General features: G+C 48.7%; 4 protein-coding genes; 2 read left to right on the forward strand and 2 right to left on the reverse strand.

Annotated features, from left to right (window-relative positions):
* Nucleotides 1–130: 130 nt before the first annotated feature.
* FFUJ_02671 (probable VpsA protein) lies at nucleotides 131–2,493 on the reverse strand (the record flags this gene model as incomplete). XM_023574430.1 has 6 exons in its annotated part: nucleotides 131–299; nucleotides 352–436; nucleotides 491–752; nucleotides 807–2,193; nucleotides 2,251–2,385; nucleotides 2,441–2,493. 6 exons carry the CDS (start codon nucleotides 2,491–2,493, stop codon nucleotides 131–133), a joined length of 2,091 nt encoding a protein of 696 aa, XP_023427784.1.
* Nucleotides 2,494–3,178: 685 nt separating this feature from the next.
* FFUJ_02672 (related to WD40 repeat-containing protein) lies at nucleotides 3,179–7,004 on the forward strand (the record flags this gene model as incomplete). XM_023574431.1 has 5 exons in its annotated part: nucleotides 3,179–3,194; nucleotides 4,655–5,725; nucleotides 5,771–6,174; nucleotides 6,234–6,859; nucleotides 6,923–7,004. The coding sequence occupies 5 exons, from the start codon at nucleotides 3,179–3,181 to the stop codon at nucleotides 7,002–7,004; spliced, it is 2,199 nt and encodes a 732-aa protein (XP_023428786.1).
* Nucleotides 7,005–12,592: 5,588 nt separating this feature from the next.
* FFUJ_02673 (uncharacterized protein) lies at nucleotides 12,593–14,577 on the forward strand (the record flags this gene model as incomplete). XM_023574432.1 has 2 exons in its annotated part: nucleotides 12,593–12,877; nucleotides 12,937–14,577. The coding sequence occupies 2 exons, from the start codon at nucleotides 12,593–12,595 to the stop codon at nucleotides 14,575–14,577; spliced, it is 1,926 nt and encodes a 641-aa protein (XP_023427785.1).
* Nucleotides 14,578–15,276: 699 nt separating this feature from the next.
* On the reverse strand, nucleotides 15,277–18,516 carry FFUJ_02674 (probable importin-alpha export receptor; the record flags this gene model as incomplete). XM_023574433.1 has 7 exons in its annotated part: nucleotides 15,277–15,904; nucleotides 15,957–16,260; nucleotides 16,307–17,702; nucleotides 17,763–17,933; nucleotides 17,993–18,160; nucleotides 18,223–18,365; nucleotides 18,447–18,516. 7 exons carry the CDS (start codon nucleotides 18,514–18,516, stop codon nucleotides 15,277–15,279), a joined length of 2,880 nt encoding a protein of 959 aa, XP_023427786.1.
* Between the last annotated feature and the right edge of the window lie 1,603 nt (nucleotides 18,517–20,119).

The raw sequence follows: 20,119 nt of genomic DNA on the forward strand, positions 1-20,119 counted from the left end.
CGGGAGACGACTGCTGGGCAGTGAACTCCCTGGGGCGGTTAATTCGTAGGTGGAGAAGCGGCAGAAGGGCTCAGTCTGACCCCGATGCTGAGCAGGGAAGTCATGATACGAGTCTTCGTCCATCACCACATCACTGTACTTGACTGACGATCTCACTGGCCTTCGAGAGAGACTCAACCATCTGCTGGCACTCCTTTCTCCGTCGGATTGTGAAGTCACTCTCCTTCAGAAGGTCGTCCAATGTGTCGGTACGGTACATGTTCTCCAATAGCTCTCGTTGCATTTCGTCCTTGGTAAATCTATAGCTGATATTAGGGGATTTGACGGAACCTCTGGCTGCGAAACACTTACTGCACAAGATTCAGCATGACAGCCTTGGGGACCATGTCAATCATGGTTCGCTTGACGATGTTATAGTAAGAGGAGATGAGGAGCTCTGTACAGTCATTAGTATTATGCCGTAGATGCCAAGCCCTTCATCTAAACGTACTGATAACCTCTACCTCAATATTCTCGCGTTCTGACAGGGTACCAGAAGCCTTGAGAGTGGGCGGAGGAGCTTCCATAGCGGCGGCCTTTTTCTTGTTCTTGGCCGCGAAGAAACTACCAAAAAAGCCCGAGTTGCCGGCGCTATCAGGATCCGGGACTGTCGGGCTGGCAGCCCGGGGGGTTGATGCAAGTGGCTTGCCAGTCTTTGGATCAACCTGAACAGGCTTGCTGGGGTTGTATCGCTCATTCACCATCGCCATTGCCTGAGATATCAGTTTAGAGCCATTTCAAGTAAGCTCAGAAGCGAATTAACTTACTCGGTGACCGTTCAGAAAGTCGGGGTGGCCTGTGTTGACGTAGCATGATTCCATAGCCACCAAATCTCTGACGAGCTTGTTGGTAGGTTCCATAGCCTTCTTGAAAAAAGCAATTACTACGCCATGCATCTTTTCCTTCAGTTGAGGGTACCGGCGGTAAAGCTGCTTGGCAAGAAGCTGTGACAGAATTCGAACAAGTTCATCGTATACGAGAGAAACACACTTCAAACTGGGGTCTTCCAATCGCTTGATCTGCTGCTTCACAATTAGTTCGAAAGCGGTAGTACCAACAAATAGTGCTGGAGAAGATCCAGAAGAGTTATAGAGGATGGTACGGATGTCAACATCCTTGACGACATCAAATGGGTCAATGGCCTTGACACCGTTCGAGTAAAGCTCGTGAAAGACAAAGCTGATACGAGCACCTCCCGAAAGCTCGGTGCTGGACAGCTCAGTGTTGTTACCATCCAGAACTGTGCGCCACTCATTGGTGAACTCGGTGATAATATTCAGAACGATGTTGGCGCTGTTGCCGAGCATAGAGGGGCCGAGGCTTTCCAGCTCAGCTGAGTACTTTTGAAGAGAACTACTGATGCGGGCCTTGATGTCAGGTAGGGTCTGTTTGATGTGCATCATGAGAATGAGGTTAAGTTTGCGCGCGAGATAGGGAGTTCCACAGTATGAGCTCTTGTTTCGGTATGCCTTATGGTTTTCGAAAAAGTTCTTCTCAGCCTCGAGCGCCTGGTTGATGGCCTTTCGATTATCAATATCTCGTTGGCCTCGATTCACAACGGGGACGTAGCCCAGTCGAAGAGGAATGACACGGTTCGACAGAATATCGATGACATCGGTTCCCTCATCCATCAGATCAACCTTGGTCAAGACTCCGATCGTCCTTTGACCTTCAGGGTCAACCTCTCGTGCCAGCTTGAGACCGTCCGAGTTGGCCAAATCCTGGTTGGCGGCAGTGACTGCAAGTATGATGGCGTTGGACTTGCCAATATGTTTGAGAACCATCTCCCGGATCTGTCGTTCGATATCGCGGGGCTGGTCGCCGACTGGGACCTTGGTAAGTCCGGGCAAATCGACCAGGGTCAGAGTGAGGACGTTGGGAGAATAGATACGAAGGTTGATGGGAGCGGGGGAGATGCCGGCATTTCGTCCAACCTTGGCTTCTGTCTCTCTAGAGATCTCGTCTCGAATCTTGGAAAAGTCGTAGAACTTCTGCCCAGGGGCATGAAGGAACTCTCCCCACTCATCGGCATTGGCCTGCTTGTCGTTGGTGGTATCGACCTCCTCGGCCTTGACTCCATTGCTCTGGGGCGCACGGTTGATGAGTTGAAGAACGAGGGGACGTCGGGTTACAATACCAGAGCCTCGGGGCAGGCTAGGAGGGGCGGTCAGTCTCATGGCGACCTAACAGAGGCGGTATGCAGCAACTCACAAGTCTCGACCGACAATGTTCTCCAAAACTGAACTCTTTCCACTTGACTGACTTCCTACCACGGCGATCTGAGGCAAATCGATAGGGTTGTTGACACCAACAGTCGCGAAAACATCCTGAAGCTTGTTGACAAGTCTATCAATGGAAGTTAGAGGTAGGGTAGAGTTGGAGGGTAGGCATCGTGACTAACTGGATCAGGGCGGGATCTGAAATGCCGCCCTGCGAAGCAAGGGTGCCGCTCATGTTCGTTGATTCTTCCAGCTTGAAACTGTGTACGCTTGAACGATGCGTAGAATCGAGCGAGTTGAAAACGATAGGTGGGGGAGGAGGGTTAATAGTTTATTTAACTTCCAGAAAGCGGTCGAGGCAAAAGATAACGGGAAACGTTGCGGAAGCTTGGAACAGGGCACCACAGCAGCCCTGGTTGGTCTGTAAGTTTTTCAGGCGTACAAGTCGTGAGAATGAACAGCGTTCGGGGGTGCAAGGTCGTTGTATATAAGAGACGGGTGGTGTTGCTAGAATAAAGGAGGGAACTCCCAAGACGACAGCGAGTTCACGAGCCTAATGGCACTAAGCATTGCGCGCCGCATTACGTCCTTACATTGTGCCACATAGTGTGGCGCAGGAATTCCCAACCTCAGCTTTTATTGCCTTACATAACTGGTCCAAAAGCTTAGCGTTCCCATCAATGATACTGCACGTGACGGCCCTGAATATCATTCTGGCTGGAAGCTCAGAACTCTGTAGCCTGATGAACACGTCAGCCTGTGATGGTCCCCAAAGATAAAAATGGTTGCCTTCCTGGAGGCGGCATACCTAAGAGAAACCATGGCGATACTGTCTCCCGGCTGGAGGCCTCGATATAGGCACCGGTAGATGTTCGAACCCCAGGTACCCGTTCGAAGGTATATTCAAAAAGCGACCTAGAATGGACTTTGGGTTTAGTATGTATGTGATGCTATTCAGCCAAACCTAGGAGCGGTTCATTTGTTTTTGTCAGTCATATTTCGTTGGTGCTTTGCATATTTCAATATGGTGCTTCAAGGACACTTGCACTATTAGACCCTTGCTTATACAATCAGTTCTTGCCGTGTCTTTCGATGCCAGTCTTCAGGCGGCGATAGACCTTAGATAGCCATGCCTCAGTTCTAATTTGTTGATTTGAAAAGAAAAAGAAGTTGTCTTCAGACCCTGACATGGTATAGGGGAAGGGTCATGTGCATGAAATACGGAAGTAGTGGATGAGCTACAGCCACAAGATGTCCGTCTTGTGCATGATAAGCTTGTACATGGGTAGCTACCAAAGTAACAGGTACTGATACAGTAGCTTGCTCGAGAACTGTCAGCATGGTGGTAGGACGTGTATTGGCTTGCCGCAGAGGAGCAGTAAGAACATAAAAGTTTCTGGTCACCCTCTCGAAGAAAAGCACACTGTAAGACATTATCGGGATTTCACATAGCCAGGCGCAGTCCAGGACTCGGGAGTGTCTCATCATTTGCGGTGACGATATGATTTGAACGTCATCAGCTAAGGCTGCAGTGGTGTGGGGGTAACACTGCGTCTTAAGCCAGAGACGCTAACTGATGGATGGGTAAGAGGTTCCATGCGGTCTCTGAGTTGGTTAGCAGTCAACAAGAGAATGCATGCCTATATAATTCGTTCTTTGGGGCATGAGAAAGAAAAATACCTATCAAAAGCGATCGGATATCAAAGTAGGTAGGAAACAGAGCCAATGCTGAATAGGTTATCTCGTCTCGCAGGCCTCCACTCATTCCGCCCTCTGATCCATAATTCCCAGTGTTTATGCCACTCAATGTCAGCCACAATGAGCAATTGTTCCAGGGGAGACCTGGGTTGCAGATGAGCTTGGGTGTGCTGTACACCTCTGTTGTCGCCTGTCGGGGTGCTAATTGGGAGCCGTGAACACCCTTGGATGCTTCTCCAGACAGCTCTGCCATACCTCAACACATAACACCATAGCTGCGGACGTAGTCAATAAGCCCACAGTGATAGCTCTGATGATCTCGTTGGAACTCATAAATATTGACATGAATCGTATCTGGCTTTCTCAAGCTACTAATTTATAAGAGATCAAGACGGCGGTTTCCTCTAGCATCTTTACCTCGTCACATGCACACCTCCTTACTAACTGACCCCAGCTGCTAACATAACCTACCTACCTACCTACCTACCTACCTTACCTATCAAGCGCCACCACCTCCACCTCCCGCTTCCAACCACCATCCATTACATACCTACACTACCTACCTTACATCACAATACCACGACTCTTCACATCCATCCTGCCCTTTGTCATCGTGCTCGCCTTATTGTTGTTTCATTACTTTGCCTGAACTGCATTTTCTGGTTGAAGCCAGTTTTCTACTAATCAAGCTACCCCAGATTCCACCGCGGCAGGAAACCGCGGAGAGGCCGTCCTGGACTCCTCCGGCGAGCCATCGCACCCAAATCTCCACGACACCACTTCCAGTGATCCAGACACGCCACATCTACTCTCGAACTTTTCTAATACTACTGCTTCCGCCCATTCCTCCGCCGCCTCCCCGGCTAACGCAACCGCGCCCCAACCCCATCGACAAAACCGGAATCAGACACAGACTGGCATCGCGAATATAGATTCTTCGGCTGCCAGATTTGAAGGACTTCCGGGTCAAGTACCGGCTCGGATACTCGGACGACGTCAACGCTCCCCGGCTCCTGACCGCCGTTTCGAACCGTCAACCGGCCGATCCTACACGCCAGACGGTCATCTTATCGCTGAGCCCAGGGCAAAGCGACGAAGAGGGAACGTCACCATGGGTGGCAGTGACATTCTTGATCCCCATAATGGTGCTCCTTTAGGAATATCTAATGGATCAAGTGAAGTGTTTTCAGGGGTCACAAACGGTAACAAGACTGCCATGAACGGATCTTCAGCTCGAGATAAGAACACATCGGTCATCAGACGCAACGAACGATCCTCAAAGTATTTTGGTCATGATCGTGAGGAGGTAACCCGACTATTGATACAAGCGTTATCAGACATGGGATACCGGACTGCTGCAGATAATGTGAGCGAAGAGAGTGGGTACGAACTGGAAAGTCCAACCGTAGCCGGCTTCAGATCTGCTGTTCTGACCGGGTCATGGCCCGTGGCCGAAGAGTTGCTTGCTGGCGCTTCGTTGGAGACTGAAGGCCTAGGTAATGGCCTTGTATTAGCACCTGGCGCGGATCCCAACGCCATGAGGTTTTGGTTACGACAGCAGAAGTTTCTGGAACTTCTGGAGCAGAAAGATACAAGCAAGGCTCTGATAGTACTTCGAAGCGAGTTGACCCCGTTATCCCATGACACTGGTAAACTGCATTTCCTATCAGGTCTACTCATGTGTCGTTCGGTCGAGGATCTTATGGCAAAGGCCGAGTGGGATGGTGCGAATGGCCAATCTCGAAAGCTGTTGCTCTCGGAGTTATCAAGTACGTATTCTGTTGAATTGTTCGATTCCCTGCTGACATGTGAAGAATGCATATCACCGTCGGTCATGCTCCCTGAAAACCGCTTGGCAGTCCTTCTTGAGCAGGTTAAGCAGAGTCAGATCGACACCTGTCTATACCATACTGAAGCGTTATCACCTTCGCTCTACTCAGACCACTTCTGTGACAGACGCAACTTTCCAACAGAGGTCGCATTGGAGCTTTCGAATATGGCCGATGAGATTTGGCAAGTACAGTTCTCCCATGACGGAGCCAAGATGGCGGCGTGCGGCAGTAGTCCAGAAGTTATGATATGGGATACACGCACATTTAAGGTCTTAGAGTCTCTTGACGGCCATGATGGCGGCGTCGGAAACATTGTTTTTAGCCCTGACGATTCTCTGATTCTCTGCTGCTCGAGGGACGGGCATGCAAGATTGTGGACTACCAATGTGAGTTATTACCAACTCCTCATTCTCATACCCGAATGCAGCACTAACAGCGAGCTTAGGACGGGACTTTGATCCGGAAATTTCCTAAATTCGAGGAGCCTGTGAGCGGCTGCGTCTGGGCTCAGGACAGTCGGTCACTGGTCGTTGGAACGCTAGATCCTAATTACAGCCTTCGAACTCTGAACCTGGATACGAGTGAGCAGTACGAGTGGGGGGTAAAGCATAGAGTCCAGGACCTATGTGGATCGCCAGACGGTCGCTGGCTCGTGGCTGTGGACAATCAGCAGACAATCCACGTCTATAACGCTGTCACACGAGAATTGGAGTTTGATATGGAACTTAAAGCCCGACCGACATCAGTCAACATCAGCCAAGACTCACGTCATCTTCTTGTCAATAAGTGCGACGGTGAAGCTCAGCTCATTGACCTCTTGACGCGGAACTCGGTCCAGAAGTTTTTCGGTCATACAGGCGGTGACTATCTGATTCGATGCTCGTTTGGTGGAGCCAACGAGAGTTTTGTCCTAAGTGGTAGTGAAGATGGTAACATCGTTATATGGCATAAAAACACGGGTGCGGCAGTCGAGCGCCTACATGGCCATCATCCCCGCTGCAATGCTGTTGCATGGAATCCTACCGACTCGTATATGCTAGCATCAGCGGGAGACGATGGCCGAATAAAGATGTGAGTGTTCTTGCGTTACCACGGAGACCCAATGAGTAAGTCAACAGCTAACACGAATCCCAGTTGGTCCAACAAAACGGCCAGTGTTGAATTAAGGGCTCGTCATAATCAAGCAGGCAACGGTTGGACAGCAGAGGAACGATGAATGCGGTAACGTCAAAGACTCCTGACGCATTCAAGTGACTTTTTTTTTTTTTTTTTTGGCAGGGAGAACACGGTGGGAGTGCTTTGCGTTTGACTTATAGAGTAGATGGAAGCGGATATACGGAAGTATAACACACCAAGATTACTTACGCCGGCACGATCATAATCATCATGGACCTTGACGAATCGGGGAAACGGTCATTGATTGTCTCGGCGTTGGGTCTGGGTGGTGGGTGATGTGTAAAACGAGATGTCTGAATATGTTAAGTGTCTCACCCTGCCGTATTCAGGTAGACAGGCGCATGAATGTGAAATCCCATCTTCACAACCCGGTTTCTGTTCGTTTAGACCTTGGTACCTGGGAGCGAGTGTCCTTCATGTGCGAAAGCTTAACTTGCGCTGGACAAGACAGACTGCGAAATCGTTCCTCACAACATTTCTAACAAAAGTGGTCACCTAGGTTGGTAGTTAAGGCGCGGTACATTGACGGCTATCAATGATGTGATCAGAACGAATTCTTGCAATCACAACTAGTTAATACCATAAAACAAAGTTGTTATGCAGGCTGATTGCCTTCGTTGTTTGTTACTTGGAGTTCTACAGATTCTTCTAATTTAGTATTCTGGCCTGCCTATATAAGGCCTGAATTTAGAACAAAGATTCCTCAGCTTAAATATAAAAATTGAGTTCACTATTAGCAGTGCCTGCATGAACTGACCTTGCGATACTGGGACCAGGGCAGATGATTGAGATGGTGGCCAGGCCAAGCGCGGGACGGCACGCCATTTGTGCATCCGCAAGATCGATCTTGGATGGAAACTGAGAGAATTACAATCTAGCAAATGCAATACTAGAAATAGTCAAGGAGTCGACACGGTACTGAACCATGGTTGGCACTCAATAGCCTATCAACGCACAACAGCATCTGAGATACTGGGCTACACGAGCAGATGTTCATGGATCTATCTGCATGTAGCTCGGGGGACTTAAATCTAAATCTGATATCACACAGCCCTTATCCGACTTCAAACAGGCCTCTGCGGCTGTGGATAATACACGACGACCTCAGCTATAGGTTCGTCAAAGTGCTCGGCCGGAGACAAAGTCATAAGCCTTAACTGGTGGACTTTGAAGGAATGTATTGGATATATGTACCCTAATCATTCATCCCATCCACACCAAGAGACGGATCAAAGAGGCGGCATTTAAAGTAATTAGCAAGTCAGAAAAATTCGGATGTCCTACGGAATACATTTCTTGACATCCAAAGTGGCGGATGAAAGAGTTGAGCCTCTTTGCAGATTTGGGAAAGATTAACTTACTCGAAGTTCCTCTCGAGGATTCAACTTAGAAGACAAGCTATGCCTTATGTACGAATCCCAATGAATCCCTCAGAGCCGCCGCCGATGCATTTTGGATGGTGAAGCGAATCAACACCACTCCACTTGATTCAGCACAGAATAACATACGCAAAGCCATAGAGTAATCCCGATTTTCGGAACTGATTATTGATTTGTCTATTCGTTGCCATCGAGACTTCTCCTCCTTGGCTTCCTTTGAACCCCTGTCGACACATGGTTCTGAACCTGGCTTATCGAGCCATGTACCCCGTAGAGACGCTAAGATCCTGACGGCTGTTCCCCCCTGACGTTGGAGCAATCATGGCTCACGGACGACGCGGGAACCAAAGACGGATGTAGAGCAAGGCCGAGGTAGAAAGGAAGGGCCGAAGTGGAGGCAGAGTTGATATTGTTGAGACAATCAAAGATGTTGTTTGAGTCGTCAGCCTGTCTTTCAACAGGAAGAAAGGGGTCAACAAGCCTGTTCCGAACAGGGCCATGATCATATTAATATTGCACTGACGCGAGGATAGAAGACTACTCGATATTGTTTTATGTTCTGAACACTGTCGCTAGGCATCGTGTTATCTGACGATGATACATGGAGGAATTGTATTCTCTAAGAAGAGGACGAAGAGCAAAAGACCAGAGTGATGTCGATGCCACCTTGAGACCCCTGAAAATATCCCGACAGGATTTGATGTTTCCATGACCCCTGCTTATTGGACCAGGAACGGCCGCCGGAGGGCTGGGCATTTGGATTTCATTGTATGTACTCCGTAATTGTATTGTGTTTGCCTTAGGTACTCCGTGCCTGACTGCCTGGTATTGTACCATGCAACCAGACGTTTAGCCCAAAGGAACAGTCAGCACCATCAAAGAGTGAGTGCTATATCATTTCTATGTTAACGACTTCTCCTACCCCGTACATTGTTGATACTCAAACATAGGTTAAGGCTGAATGGTGGCCACGAACACCAGTCTACTGCCGGGGGAAAATCCGTTGCTTTGGTTAACCGAACTACATACCTACAGTGCTACATGTGTACAAATGCCTTAATGTTACCTTGGTTATAAAAAATTTGGCCATCGTGGCGGGATGGGCCGGCGCCGCGTGTAAAATGGGCGACGGACTCTGCCAGTCTGTCCATTAGATAGATACCATCCATAGCAGACTATCCGTACAGCGTCCCAGATCAAACAATAGGTACCTAGTTAGGTAGGCCTGGAGGGAAAACCCCAGGACCTTAATCCTGAATGATAAAAAGACTTAGGGAATGTAGTATGAGTTTAGGGTATCTCTGCTAAGTTTAGGATACCTTTTGCTGAGTTTATTTTGACACCTCACAGCAAATAAAGTCCTGTATTTTCTTGCGCTCTGAGGGTTGGGTAGTTATCTTGAGTATCTTCGATGGAGCCCTAGAGCCTGTGTTGGTAGCGCAGCGTTAGAGCAACCAGATGTGCTGACCTTGGCCACGTGCTGGCTCTTTAAGAACCGACAAAACACTTAAGATGGATCGTGATTGAAATGTACTCCGAAGATGTTTAATTGTATATAAAGCGCTGTCGATGAGGCTTGAAGCTCTTGATTCTTTCCTTTCAACTCAAAGACCAGGAGGCAGCGACTACGACTACGGATAGGCACACTGATATAAGGCAGGTCTTTGCTTTTTCGATCTTGGGGCATCCCTGTAGATGACATACCGCACTCAGTGCATTACCGTGCGATGAGAAACATCCAGGCGATCCAGAGCATGGGTTAATATGATTAATGGCTCAAGCGTCAGTACATATGTGCACGGTGACATGGGCACGGAACCCATGGGCGAAAGTTGGTCTTCCATTTTCGGTTTACGACCCTCATCATATCGTTTGCTTCTCAGATATAGTGTTCACAGATATCCCCCACACTTAGTTGCCAGTTCTCCTGGGACCGATCAATGTCGGGAATACCTGAAAACATGATTTATCATTAGCGGCCACACGGGCCTGGAGTTTACACCCGTATCTCATGAGGACTTGGAGGGAATAACGGGCAATCAGACGTCGGAAGGACAAGATGTAGCTGGGAGTGTTGAAGATGCTTGAGCAGAGAGATTCCAGCGGCGAGATCGGCCCACCAAGTCACTTCGTGGCTTACGAAGGTGAGGTGAGCATTCAGATTCAGAGAATAACGTGGTCACAATCTTGCCAGAAGCGCTAAGGTATCCTGAATCGTGCCCCCTGCAGCAAACAGGTTGGAACGATATCTTAGGTACCTACCCTACCAAGCTTACATGAGGCACCTGGGCAGTACTTAGCTTCAAACGCGCTGGGGACTGAAGAACGGGGTTTCCTATCAATATATGGGCTGAGTCTCTTTTACAGCTTCCCAGTTCTACGTACTAAGTTATCTGCCTGAATTTGCTCGCCGATTTTGCCCATTGAGACACTATTTTTCCACAGCTTCAAGACCTGAGGGAAAGGAGAATTGAATTGTCCCCACGTCTAAATGCCCCTCCGACCTGGTAAACAAGGTAAGTAGGTACCACATATGTAAGCACAGGGGTACATACCTGGAAATAATCAGATGTCAAATTCTCCTGGCGTACATAGAGTAACATGGTCGATCCACCAGGCTTACCCGAGTCAGTTTCATCTGGGATGAACTGTTTCTTGACCGACTAACCGCCTAGTTTCTCAAAAGTTATCCATAATTGGGAATTTCCTGACATAACTTAAATGTGTGTTTAGTTCTTATTTTCTTGCTCCCCGACGTTGTTGATGCAAGATCTCAGGTAATACGGTCAGATACTAACTTTTCTTCAAACTTTGTAAGATCTCAATATGATATCTGCGCTCAGTCCTCCCACCACAGACAGAAAAGAGTAAAGACCAGCATAGTCCCCTAAAAGTTTTAGTCACTAGGTACCTACCTACCTAAGTAGGTACTAACCTGCAGGCACTGTGGTCAGCAGGGACTTACTACTATAAGTTGCCCAGGCCTTGAGATAGGTAGGGACCTAGTAGTAATCGAGGAGGTTAAAGGCCGTGCCAACTATCCGTACGTCTTCCTTTCTTTCAGCGATGCTGGTGACTACCTACTATCTAGACAAGACTGTATGGACCTGGGCTCGGACAAGTTGTGTTCGCTGAACTCTAAAATACTAGTACTGTGCATGCCTGGAGAAGCCACTGTACCGGTGCAGCGGTGCTCAGGCTGTTCCTTCCATTTCTGTTCGAGACTTTTAGTTCATTTCGCCTGACTCCTGGCTGTAACGCATCCTCCTCCGTACCTGCCTTAGTACCAGTCCACCCGCATCGACCCTCGTGCCCCCCAGTCTTCCCAGGGTGGATCCTCCTTAAAGGTGAACCCCGTGCTAGCCATGTCTCGTCCACGGGCTGTCCAGGATGGATTAGGTCCAGAAGCTGAGGCCAACTCATCATGGCCCCCCTCTTCCCGCATCCATCCCATCTCCAACAGGGGCTGGTGGAGGTCGGTTAAAAGAAATCCAATCCGATGAAAGAAAGAGGACCTCATCAGACGGCCAGCCAACGAGCTGAACTACCTAGGTAACTAACGTTTGTGTCTACCTACCTTCGTAGGTAGGTACAGTAGGTATAGTAGGTAGCTAGGTACCTAGGGAAGTAAGCCGCCAACGAAAACCCTTCTTCATCAAACAACCAACCCTTTTAGGTCTCCTTTTGTATCCCATTCGACTTTCTGAGCAAGACAAGACGAGACAACGGGACGGTTGTTACCTTCCTTTTTACCTACTAACCTACTACTCTTTGCACCTAAGCCTACGACTAACTTAAATTTGTCCTGAGTACATTGCGTTTTAGTAGCGTACCTTAATTGGCTACTCCGATCTGCCCGTCCCGTCTCCGAGCAGCTGCCGAACCTTCCATTATCCGGCCGAGTCCCCTTTAGTTTGCTTCTGTCCGGTTGCCACAAACATCATTGGATCTTTCGACTCTTCTGATTTTCTTCTCTGCATTCCAACTCAACGGTTTTTCGGTCTCGTCTTTCTGCGCTCAGCTTGTTTTCGATTGGCCCTATTTCTCAGTTTTGTTTCTGGGAGCTTGTTTGTTTTCTGCTAGTCTTAGCTTGTCGGGATACTCTATCCCTCTATTGGCTTCCGTTGATGATTCAGTTCTCATGATGCGATTGTGATCCCACTTGCTGGCTTCTTTTGGCATCAACCAGTCCGACTTGACATTGTTCCCATGGTTTGCGTTGCGCATATTCTTACCGTGCTCACTCACCATGGATAACTTGGAGGGGATGCTCCTGGTCCCTCCGGAACGCGGCCAGATACTTGGAAGAGCTGTTTGGAAGGTTAGTCTCCTTTATCGCGCTGCTCTATTTGTCACCCAAACTCACAGTCCTCCGAAAAAGCTGCGATATGTTGTCGTTGGTAGGCGTAACACCAGAGGTGGCCCTAGTCAGTCACAGTTTATCTCCAACGGTCGCAACAACAGTCTTGGGGGCAGTAGATCTTTCCCCAAACTACCCATAGAAGAATCCTGCATACTCATCTATAAACACAAGGTATGAAGCCCCTGAGCATCTTGCCTGATGTCTCCCAGCTGACCCCATTGGAATTTCAGGACGACAATGAGCCAATCCAGCAATGGCCAGTGAACTCTATCACCGATTGTCAGGTCCAGCAAATCAATCATCGCAAACAGGGTCCCGTTCTTCCTACTCTCGTCATCTCCGTTGCCGACAAAGAAAAGAAACGACGTTCGAGCCGGGCTGCCGGTCTCATATCATCGAGCAAAGAAGCTAGCGCGACGACCCTGTGGTTTCGCACGCCTCCAGACGATCATCATGTCAGTTTACATGAGTGGGCACGCAACATTCTTGCTCGAAAATCTCCGATGAGTCCAGAGAGCCCAATGTCACCCCAGTTCTCCAACCCCTTTGCCTCGATGTCTCGCGATGCCTCCGATTATTTCTCCCGGCCGACCAGTGGTAACAAATCTGGCCGGTCTGATCCACGGAGTCTTCAACATAAGAGCTCTATCAACACACAATCAACAACTACAACCACCACCACCACCAGAGAGCGGCCCCTCACATTCAGTTCCGAATCCCCCAGTTTACGATCAAAACGCAGTGATGTCTCCTCTCCTTCGAGCAACAATTATCCAATTCAGCAAATGAATTTCCCGATCCCTGGGCAGCACTACACTACGGTCCTTCCAACTGATTTGCCATCCCCTGTCAATACTACAGGAGATTATCAAGGGGAATTCATCGAGGGGTGGACCTCCGCGCAAGGAAGATCATCCACAATGAGCTCGCCAATCCGCGGTCGCAGCAGTATTGGCTCTCAGCCGCCACATCCATCTATCGCTGCGATAGAGTCTAGCTCTCCGCCTGGGCCACGTGAGACCATCTTGGACAGAGCGTTTCAGATGCGATGCATTCCTGGTTCTGAGCGAGAGGTGCCTGGCGAGGAGAAGCTGAGCTCCTTGGCTCGATTTGATGCATTGATGCGAGAAGCTGACGACAAAATGAAACAGAGGGCAGAAGCCGAACGAGCCCAACAATTGGCAATGCGCAGTGCTTTCGAGGCCTCTGACAGTTCTAGCCAGGATGATGATAGCGATTCGGACGATTTAGACGAGGATGCGTACGGAGGGGTTCCTGATCGACGAGGTCCGGCCTTGATACCTTCGACAACACAGAGGGCATTGCAGTTTATTGCTGATCGTCGTGACCCAGCACCGTTATCACCATCCAGCCGTTCTTCGGTATCGAGGACTCCGGTGATACCCCAATCACCTCCTATACGACCGCACACTGCACATGCTAAAACGAGGCCGAACCCCACACAGAGGACTAACAGCACCCCTCAAATGATTGCCAACATGGCCAGGCTGGAATTGACTGCACCCCCAAGCAAGGTGTCTGATGATTCCTCATTGAGGTCGAACGGAGACAAGCGTCTCTCCACTTCAAGCACTGCTACCAAAAGGTTGAGTTTCACCGAATTTACCAAAAGACTATCGAGCACCAGCAGCTTACTGTTCGTCCAGACGAACGCTAGTGGGAGGAGTTCCCGGAGAAGCAGCGAGATCGACCTCCAGCCCTCGCCCCTACCATGTGGGACACTGAATCCAGAAAGAACTTCAGTGCCCACCCGAGACCAAGACCAAGACCAAAACTCTGGTGATGTCACCACCAGATGTGGGTGGCGCAACAGTGTTAGCGTTGTCGGCAGAGATGGCACCTTCTTCTGAGATTGCCATTTCCAAGAGCCAACGAGACCACATACTGAGACGATCCCACAATACTCGATCCCATGGCTGAAGTTTCTGACGACTCTGAAGCGATATCTAGTTCTGAATTTTGCTGTTATGCAATTGCATATGATAAGGATATGGGCAGTTTTTGGTGCAGCCTAGCTGCTTGTATGATTTTGATACCAAACGATGGCATCGTCACGACTCTTATGACGGAGATAAGGGGCCATTGGGTACGTGGCCCCAGGCGTTTACTGTTCACGGATGACTTTCTGTCTCCACAAGCATTGCTCGGTGTCTTTGATTCTGATGGGCATTGGCATATACAACCCCATAGACATCATACAAGGGTCATTCCACGGCCAGAGCATCATCCATCTAATACATTTTAAAACTACTTTTGACGTGATAGCATTGTCACGAACATAAAATCACTGGCGAATGGTTCTCAGGGGCTGGAGCTCGGAATTTGTCCTCGCTTGATGTGGGTTCTTCGCAGTCCTCTATTCGTGTTACTGGCTTGGTTGCTCAACTGTCATCCTTTTTGTCTTGCGTGTCATCCATCAATTGGATTTGCGAACCCCCTTCGGGTCCTGGTATTCTTCGTAAAGTCCATTCAATATCATCCAACATCCATAAAAGGATGTCCTTGGCCCCCTTTCATCATCCACATGCATCGTACCACATCCCTCTAGTTTATCGGATATACTTGGCGATGGCTTCTTGCTCCTCGGGGCTCAATCGCTCACCGACAAAGCGCTCAATTGCGCCGCCATGTCGCTGATTGGCGCTGGCCATGTACTCCTTTACCCATTTGGTGACGTCCAGAACCTCTGGGAAATCATCCTTAGCCAATACTCTGCAGGTGTTGAGTGCAGTGAAGGACATGCCGAAGCCAATGTCATCAACATCTGCTTCCGCAACGACCTCATCACCAGCGCCAGCAGCTACAGTAGGGGGGTTAACAAGTAGTGAAAGAAGCTTGCGACAGCTGTTGGCCCAGCCCTTCGCGAACTGTCGAGCAAACGATGACGAGTCACACAGAGTCTTGGTAAGAGAGACAACTGCAACCTTTCGATCAACTGGGCGTGCAAGTTTCTCTGTTTCACCAAGGACAAAAACAGGGTAGACCTTGGTGAAAACACCATCCTCTACTGAGTTTGACTGCTGGATGAAGTAGTCTGCTCCATAGCCAGCCTCAAGACGAGCAGATACAAGATGGTAGAAGCGGACAAAGCGGAGTTTCAGAGACTCGGCAGGGGTTCCTTGAAGCTTCGTGTAGAGTAGCCTGAGAATTGTACCGAAGTAATCATTAAGGGCAGCTCTGTAACCAAGGGTTAGATATCAATACAAGCATGTGAAAAAGCAAGACTTACGGCTCAAAACTCTTCACAATGGAATCCAAGATGTCAAAGGCAAGTACCTCGGACTTTTTGCCACTGAGCAGCTTCTGGAAGATTCCAAGCACGGGCGCAATTTGTCCCTCGGCCTGGATAGCCTGGGATGCCCGAGGAATGACAGCCGACAAGAGACGTGTGCACGCAGGAACGTTTCCTCGAGTCTCCCAAAGTGTGGGGTTTAGGAGAGGACCTAACAGGGCCTTGTAATTCTCCGAAATGGTCTCAGAGGGGCTAGATTCGAGAAGCTGCGCAAGAATCTGGAAGACATATTGCATAAATTCTGAGGAAATGTTAGCAATACTCAAACGTGGAACTGCGTGACCTACCCGTGACATCCTCGACCAAGATTTGGTGGAAGGGCCCCCATAGCTTCTCGTTGAAAAGAGCAGCATTGCTAGGGGCACAATATCGGACAAGAGCACCAATGGCCTCGAAATGGTAATAGTAGAAGCGGGGGTTGCTGGGGTTTTGCTTCATAACATTGGTGATGAGGATGAGATGAGTCAACACATTGTCCAGCAGAGGAATAGCCCCGTCTTTGATAACGATCAAAATTCTCATAACACAACGCATTAGAAACTCGTTCTCCTGTAGCTTGGCGGGGCTTGATTCCTTTTCAATGAGCTTGAAAAGATGGCCGAGAAGATCCTTGGCGAAGGGTTCAATGTCTGCACGAGGAAACATGGGGTTGCCTAAATCATCGGTGAGAAACAACACCCTCTCCACTGCGATAGCAGCATAAGAGTAGACGACGTAGTTATCTGAGTTCAAGTTCTGGATCAGAGGGCCTAGAGCCACTTTCCACTGCTCCTTGGACAGCTGACTTCGGAAAGTGTAGAGGTACTTGATGGCGTCGACCTTCGAGATTGGTTCAATACCTTGCGTGCTAACAAGATCTTGGGCAATGTGTTGCTCAAAAAATTCAACGACGTTGACAAGGGGGTTAACGGTCTTCACACCCTGAGCAGCAGTTACCGCACCCTTAGCAGCAATAGACAGGAAGAGATAGATAGCAGTATCCTTGGACTTCCAATCACTGCTTCCTTGAGACAAGTAGTGAGTGATATATTTGGACACCACCGTTGTCACAGGCGCTTCAAATCGTTCCTGAAGCTTTCGAAGGAAATCGGTAGCAGATCGACGACGTGAGTCTGTATCAGACCCCTCCAGATCCCTGCGAATGAATTCAATAGGCTCGTCCTCAAATAGCTCGATATCCGATTCGCGGAGCGCCACGTTCGGCAGAATAACCTTCTCGACAATCTGCGTCAAAACATCCTCACTATTGAAGATTCCTGAATGTTGTGTAGACGACGCAATAGCGGTGAGGAAATGCAGAGCTTTGCTGACAATGAGGTCGTATTTGGTCTCGGGGCCTGTTGAAGACAAAAGGTTCCACGCTTTCTCAATGAAAGGCTGACAGTACTTGGAGAAATCCTCATCGTATTTGACGGTGAAGAGTTCGAGGATCTCGCAAATATCAGCCTTGACCGTATCAACTATGCTCGTCTCGGTGTCGTCATCAGTCTCCAACAGGGGGTTGGAGTAGGTAAGGTACTTGTGAAGGAGCTCAGAGATGCTGCCGAGATTCTCCTCAAAGATAGGAGGTAGATCATGACAAGACATGTCATGGAGAATTTTGATTTGAAGGTCCAAGGCCTCGAACCAGCCATGCAGCACTTCCTTCTTGTCGTTGTTCTCGGCAATCTTCTTGTCGGTTGTCTAATGCGCCAGAAACCATGAGCACGAAGCAGACAAGAGTATTCACTCGCCATGACTTACCACGAGAAGTTGAACGAAAGCTTGTCCAAAGGTCTCAATCACATGATTGATCTCCATATAAAGTTCGTCTGTTCGAAAGAGAGGTCGCCATCTGGCAAAGATTGAATGTGCAACCTCGAGAACGCCGACGTTGACCTTGGGGTCAGTAGCGGAAAACCGACTGACGAGTTCCTACGCCAAAAAATGTCAGTACATTATACTGTGATTGCCCATCAATATTGCAAGCTCACCTGGGTAAGGGTATCCCATCGTCGCCAGAAATCAGAGTCTGCAATGACGCTAATAGCGTCACCAAGCTGGGCCTGAATATTGGGGGGAGATGAAATCATGAGGCCTATGAGGCGCTCCTTGATGACTTGAACCTCATTTTGAGGTAGCTTATAGTTGCCTTCCTCGTCCTACACGGAGTTCGCGATTTAGTATTCTGGGCAGGGTCGGTCGAGAAAAAGGCAAGACGGACCACGTAGTTTGTTCGAATAAAATTCTTGAAGGCTAATGCAGCAGCGAGTCGAGTCTTTGGCGGTAGGGTGCCGGAGTTGACAATGTTGAGAAGGCTGAGAGAGTACTGCGGTTTGGTAGCCTCATGCTTGAGGGCAGTCTCGGCTGTTGGTGATGGTTGTTTATTAGTTTCTAATCAAAACCGCGGGGCAACGAAGTAGTGGGACAGGGCAACGGATCAAGTACCTTTACGATGCTCTGTAGGATCGAGAGTTGCGTCAAGAAGTTGAGCGATCTGACCAATATCGGCCGCCATGGTGAGGATGTATTAATATGGTGACTCCTTAAGAGGGAAGGGTAAAGGACGAAGAGAAGAAAGAAATGAGCGGTGGTGATGGGGAAGGACGAGTTTGGAGGTAGGTAGTAATAAGAGCTTAGAGGTTGCAGGTTCAGGTTGACAAGCAAATCAAAGCTCGGGCGGCTCTAATTTTTTCTGGGTCTCCATTGGCGGGATGCTATTGGCAGTAAATGGCTTTGAAGCCTTCAGCAGCGAGCTAGCCCAGGCAGGCGAGCTGATGGGCTTTGAAGCTAGTCACACTAAGAAGAGCTCTAGGTCAATAGGTACTCGAGGTACGGGGGCAAAAAGGCTTCCGTTTTTGTCTCAGATGACAAAAAGATCAGCGTGAGCTTGGTATAGATTTGCGAGATCTCTGTCTCATTATTTTTGACGCTTTAATTTGTAGTCAAGGAGTTTCTTTCTCCCTAGGAGCTACCTCGTTGCTATCTGCATAATAGTACGAATCGACCGTACTATTATCAAATGGTGACCTACCGTGCGTAGTAACAGGTCATCATCGATCGATGCAGAGTATTGTAAAAGATCAGTACTAAGGAGTCCAATGACCAAGAATATAGGTTGGCTATATTCGCATTTCTCTGCATCAATGTGGCCTGATGCTAGAACTAGAAGCTAGGTAAGTACTAACCCTTCTGCATGAATAACAACTCTGATACTGTCCCAAAACGATAGGCAAATACCTACGTGTAGCAGTTGAATAATCGTTACACTAGGTATCTAACTTAGTACTTAGTATGCATCGATCGGAGCCCATGAACCCTAGTAGTAAGGTACATCCATCTATCTGGGCAACTTCTTTTGTGGCGGATGACAGCGATACCCCAGTTGATATGCATAAACACATACACATACCGGCACATCCATGGACATTTATTGAATTTAAAAGACAGTATATCTCATTGACTATGTATTTACTAGACTTAATGATGAAATCAAGCCATAAGATCAGCGCCATGGTCTGTCACCCAACTCGGCGACAGAACCCACACCAATACAACCGTAGCCAGAGAATACTGCAGGTACGCTGTAGCTAAGGAACAAAATATTATTCTCTACAGACTCAGGGTCCCTTCATAGTTCCAGATTGGCGCGATTGGCATGCGGTACCTTACCGCCTACAGCTTGGTGGCATGGCGTACATAGCAAACCCTGAGCTGTTCGTGTGCTTCAGGAAACAGCCATTCAAATGTCACCAAAGGGTCATCTGTTATAGCTTAGTAAGGAAATCTTGCGTTTCCATTAGCTACTACCTGGTACCTTGGGTGGGCAAAAGATCAGTATTATACATTACAGGAAGTACCCTACTGCATCGATCTGCCTTGTCATTGCGTCTTCCCAGAGTTAGGTGGGTGGTATTCACCAAGCACAAACTTTACCAACTTATTAACGGTAATGTGCCAACATCGTCTCCCATTCTTCAATATTCTCTCATCCTTCCAGCCTCATCAAATCAAATCGCTTCATACATCCATCATAGCAACTTGGTCATTGATCGAGCCCCCCGCGCTCTAGCCAGTGTGTCCTTCTACGAGTCCCGGCCTCTTTTTCTCGCCTTTGCATC

The sequence above is a fragment of the Fusarium fujikuroi genome, chromosome FFUJ_chr03 (genome assembly GCF_900079805.1).
Source record: "Fusarium fujikuroi IMI 58289 draft genome, chromosome FFUJ_chr03".
NCBI classification, from domain to species: Eukaryota; Fungi; Ascomycota; class Sordariomycetes; order Hypocreales; family Nectriaceae; genus Fusarium; species Fusarium fujikuroi.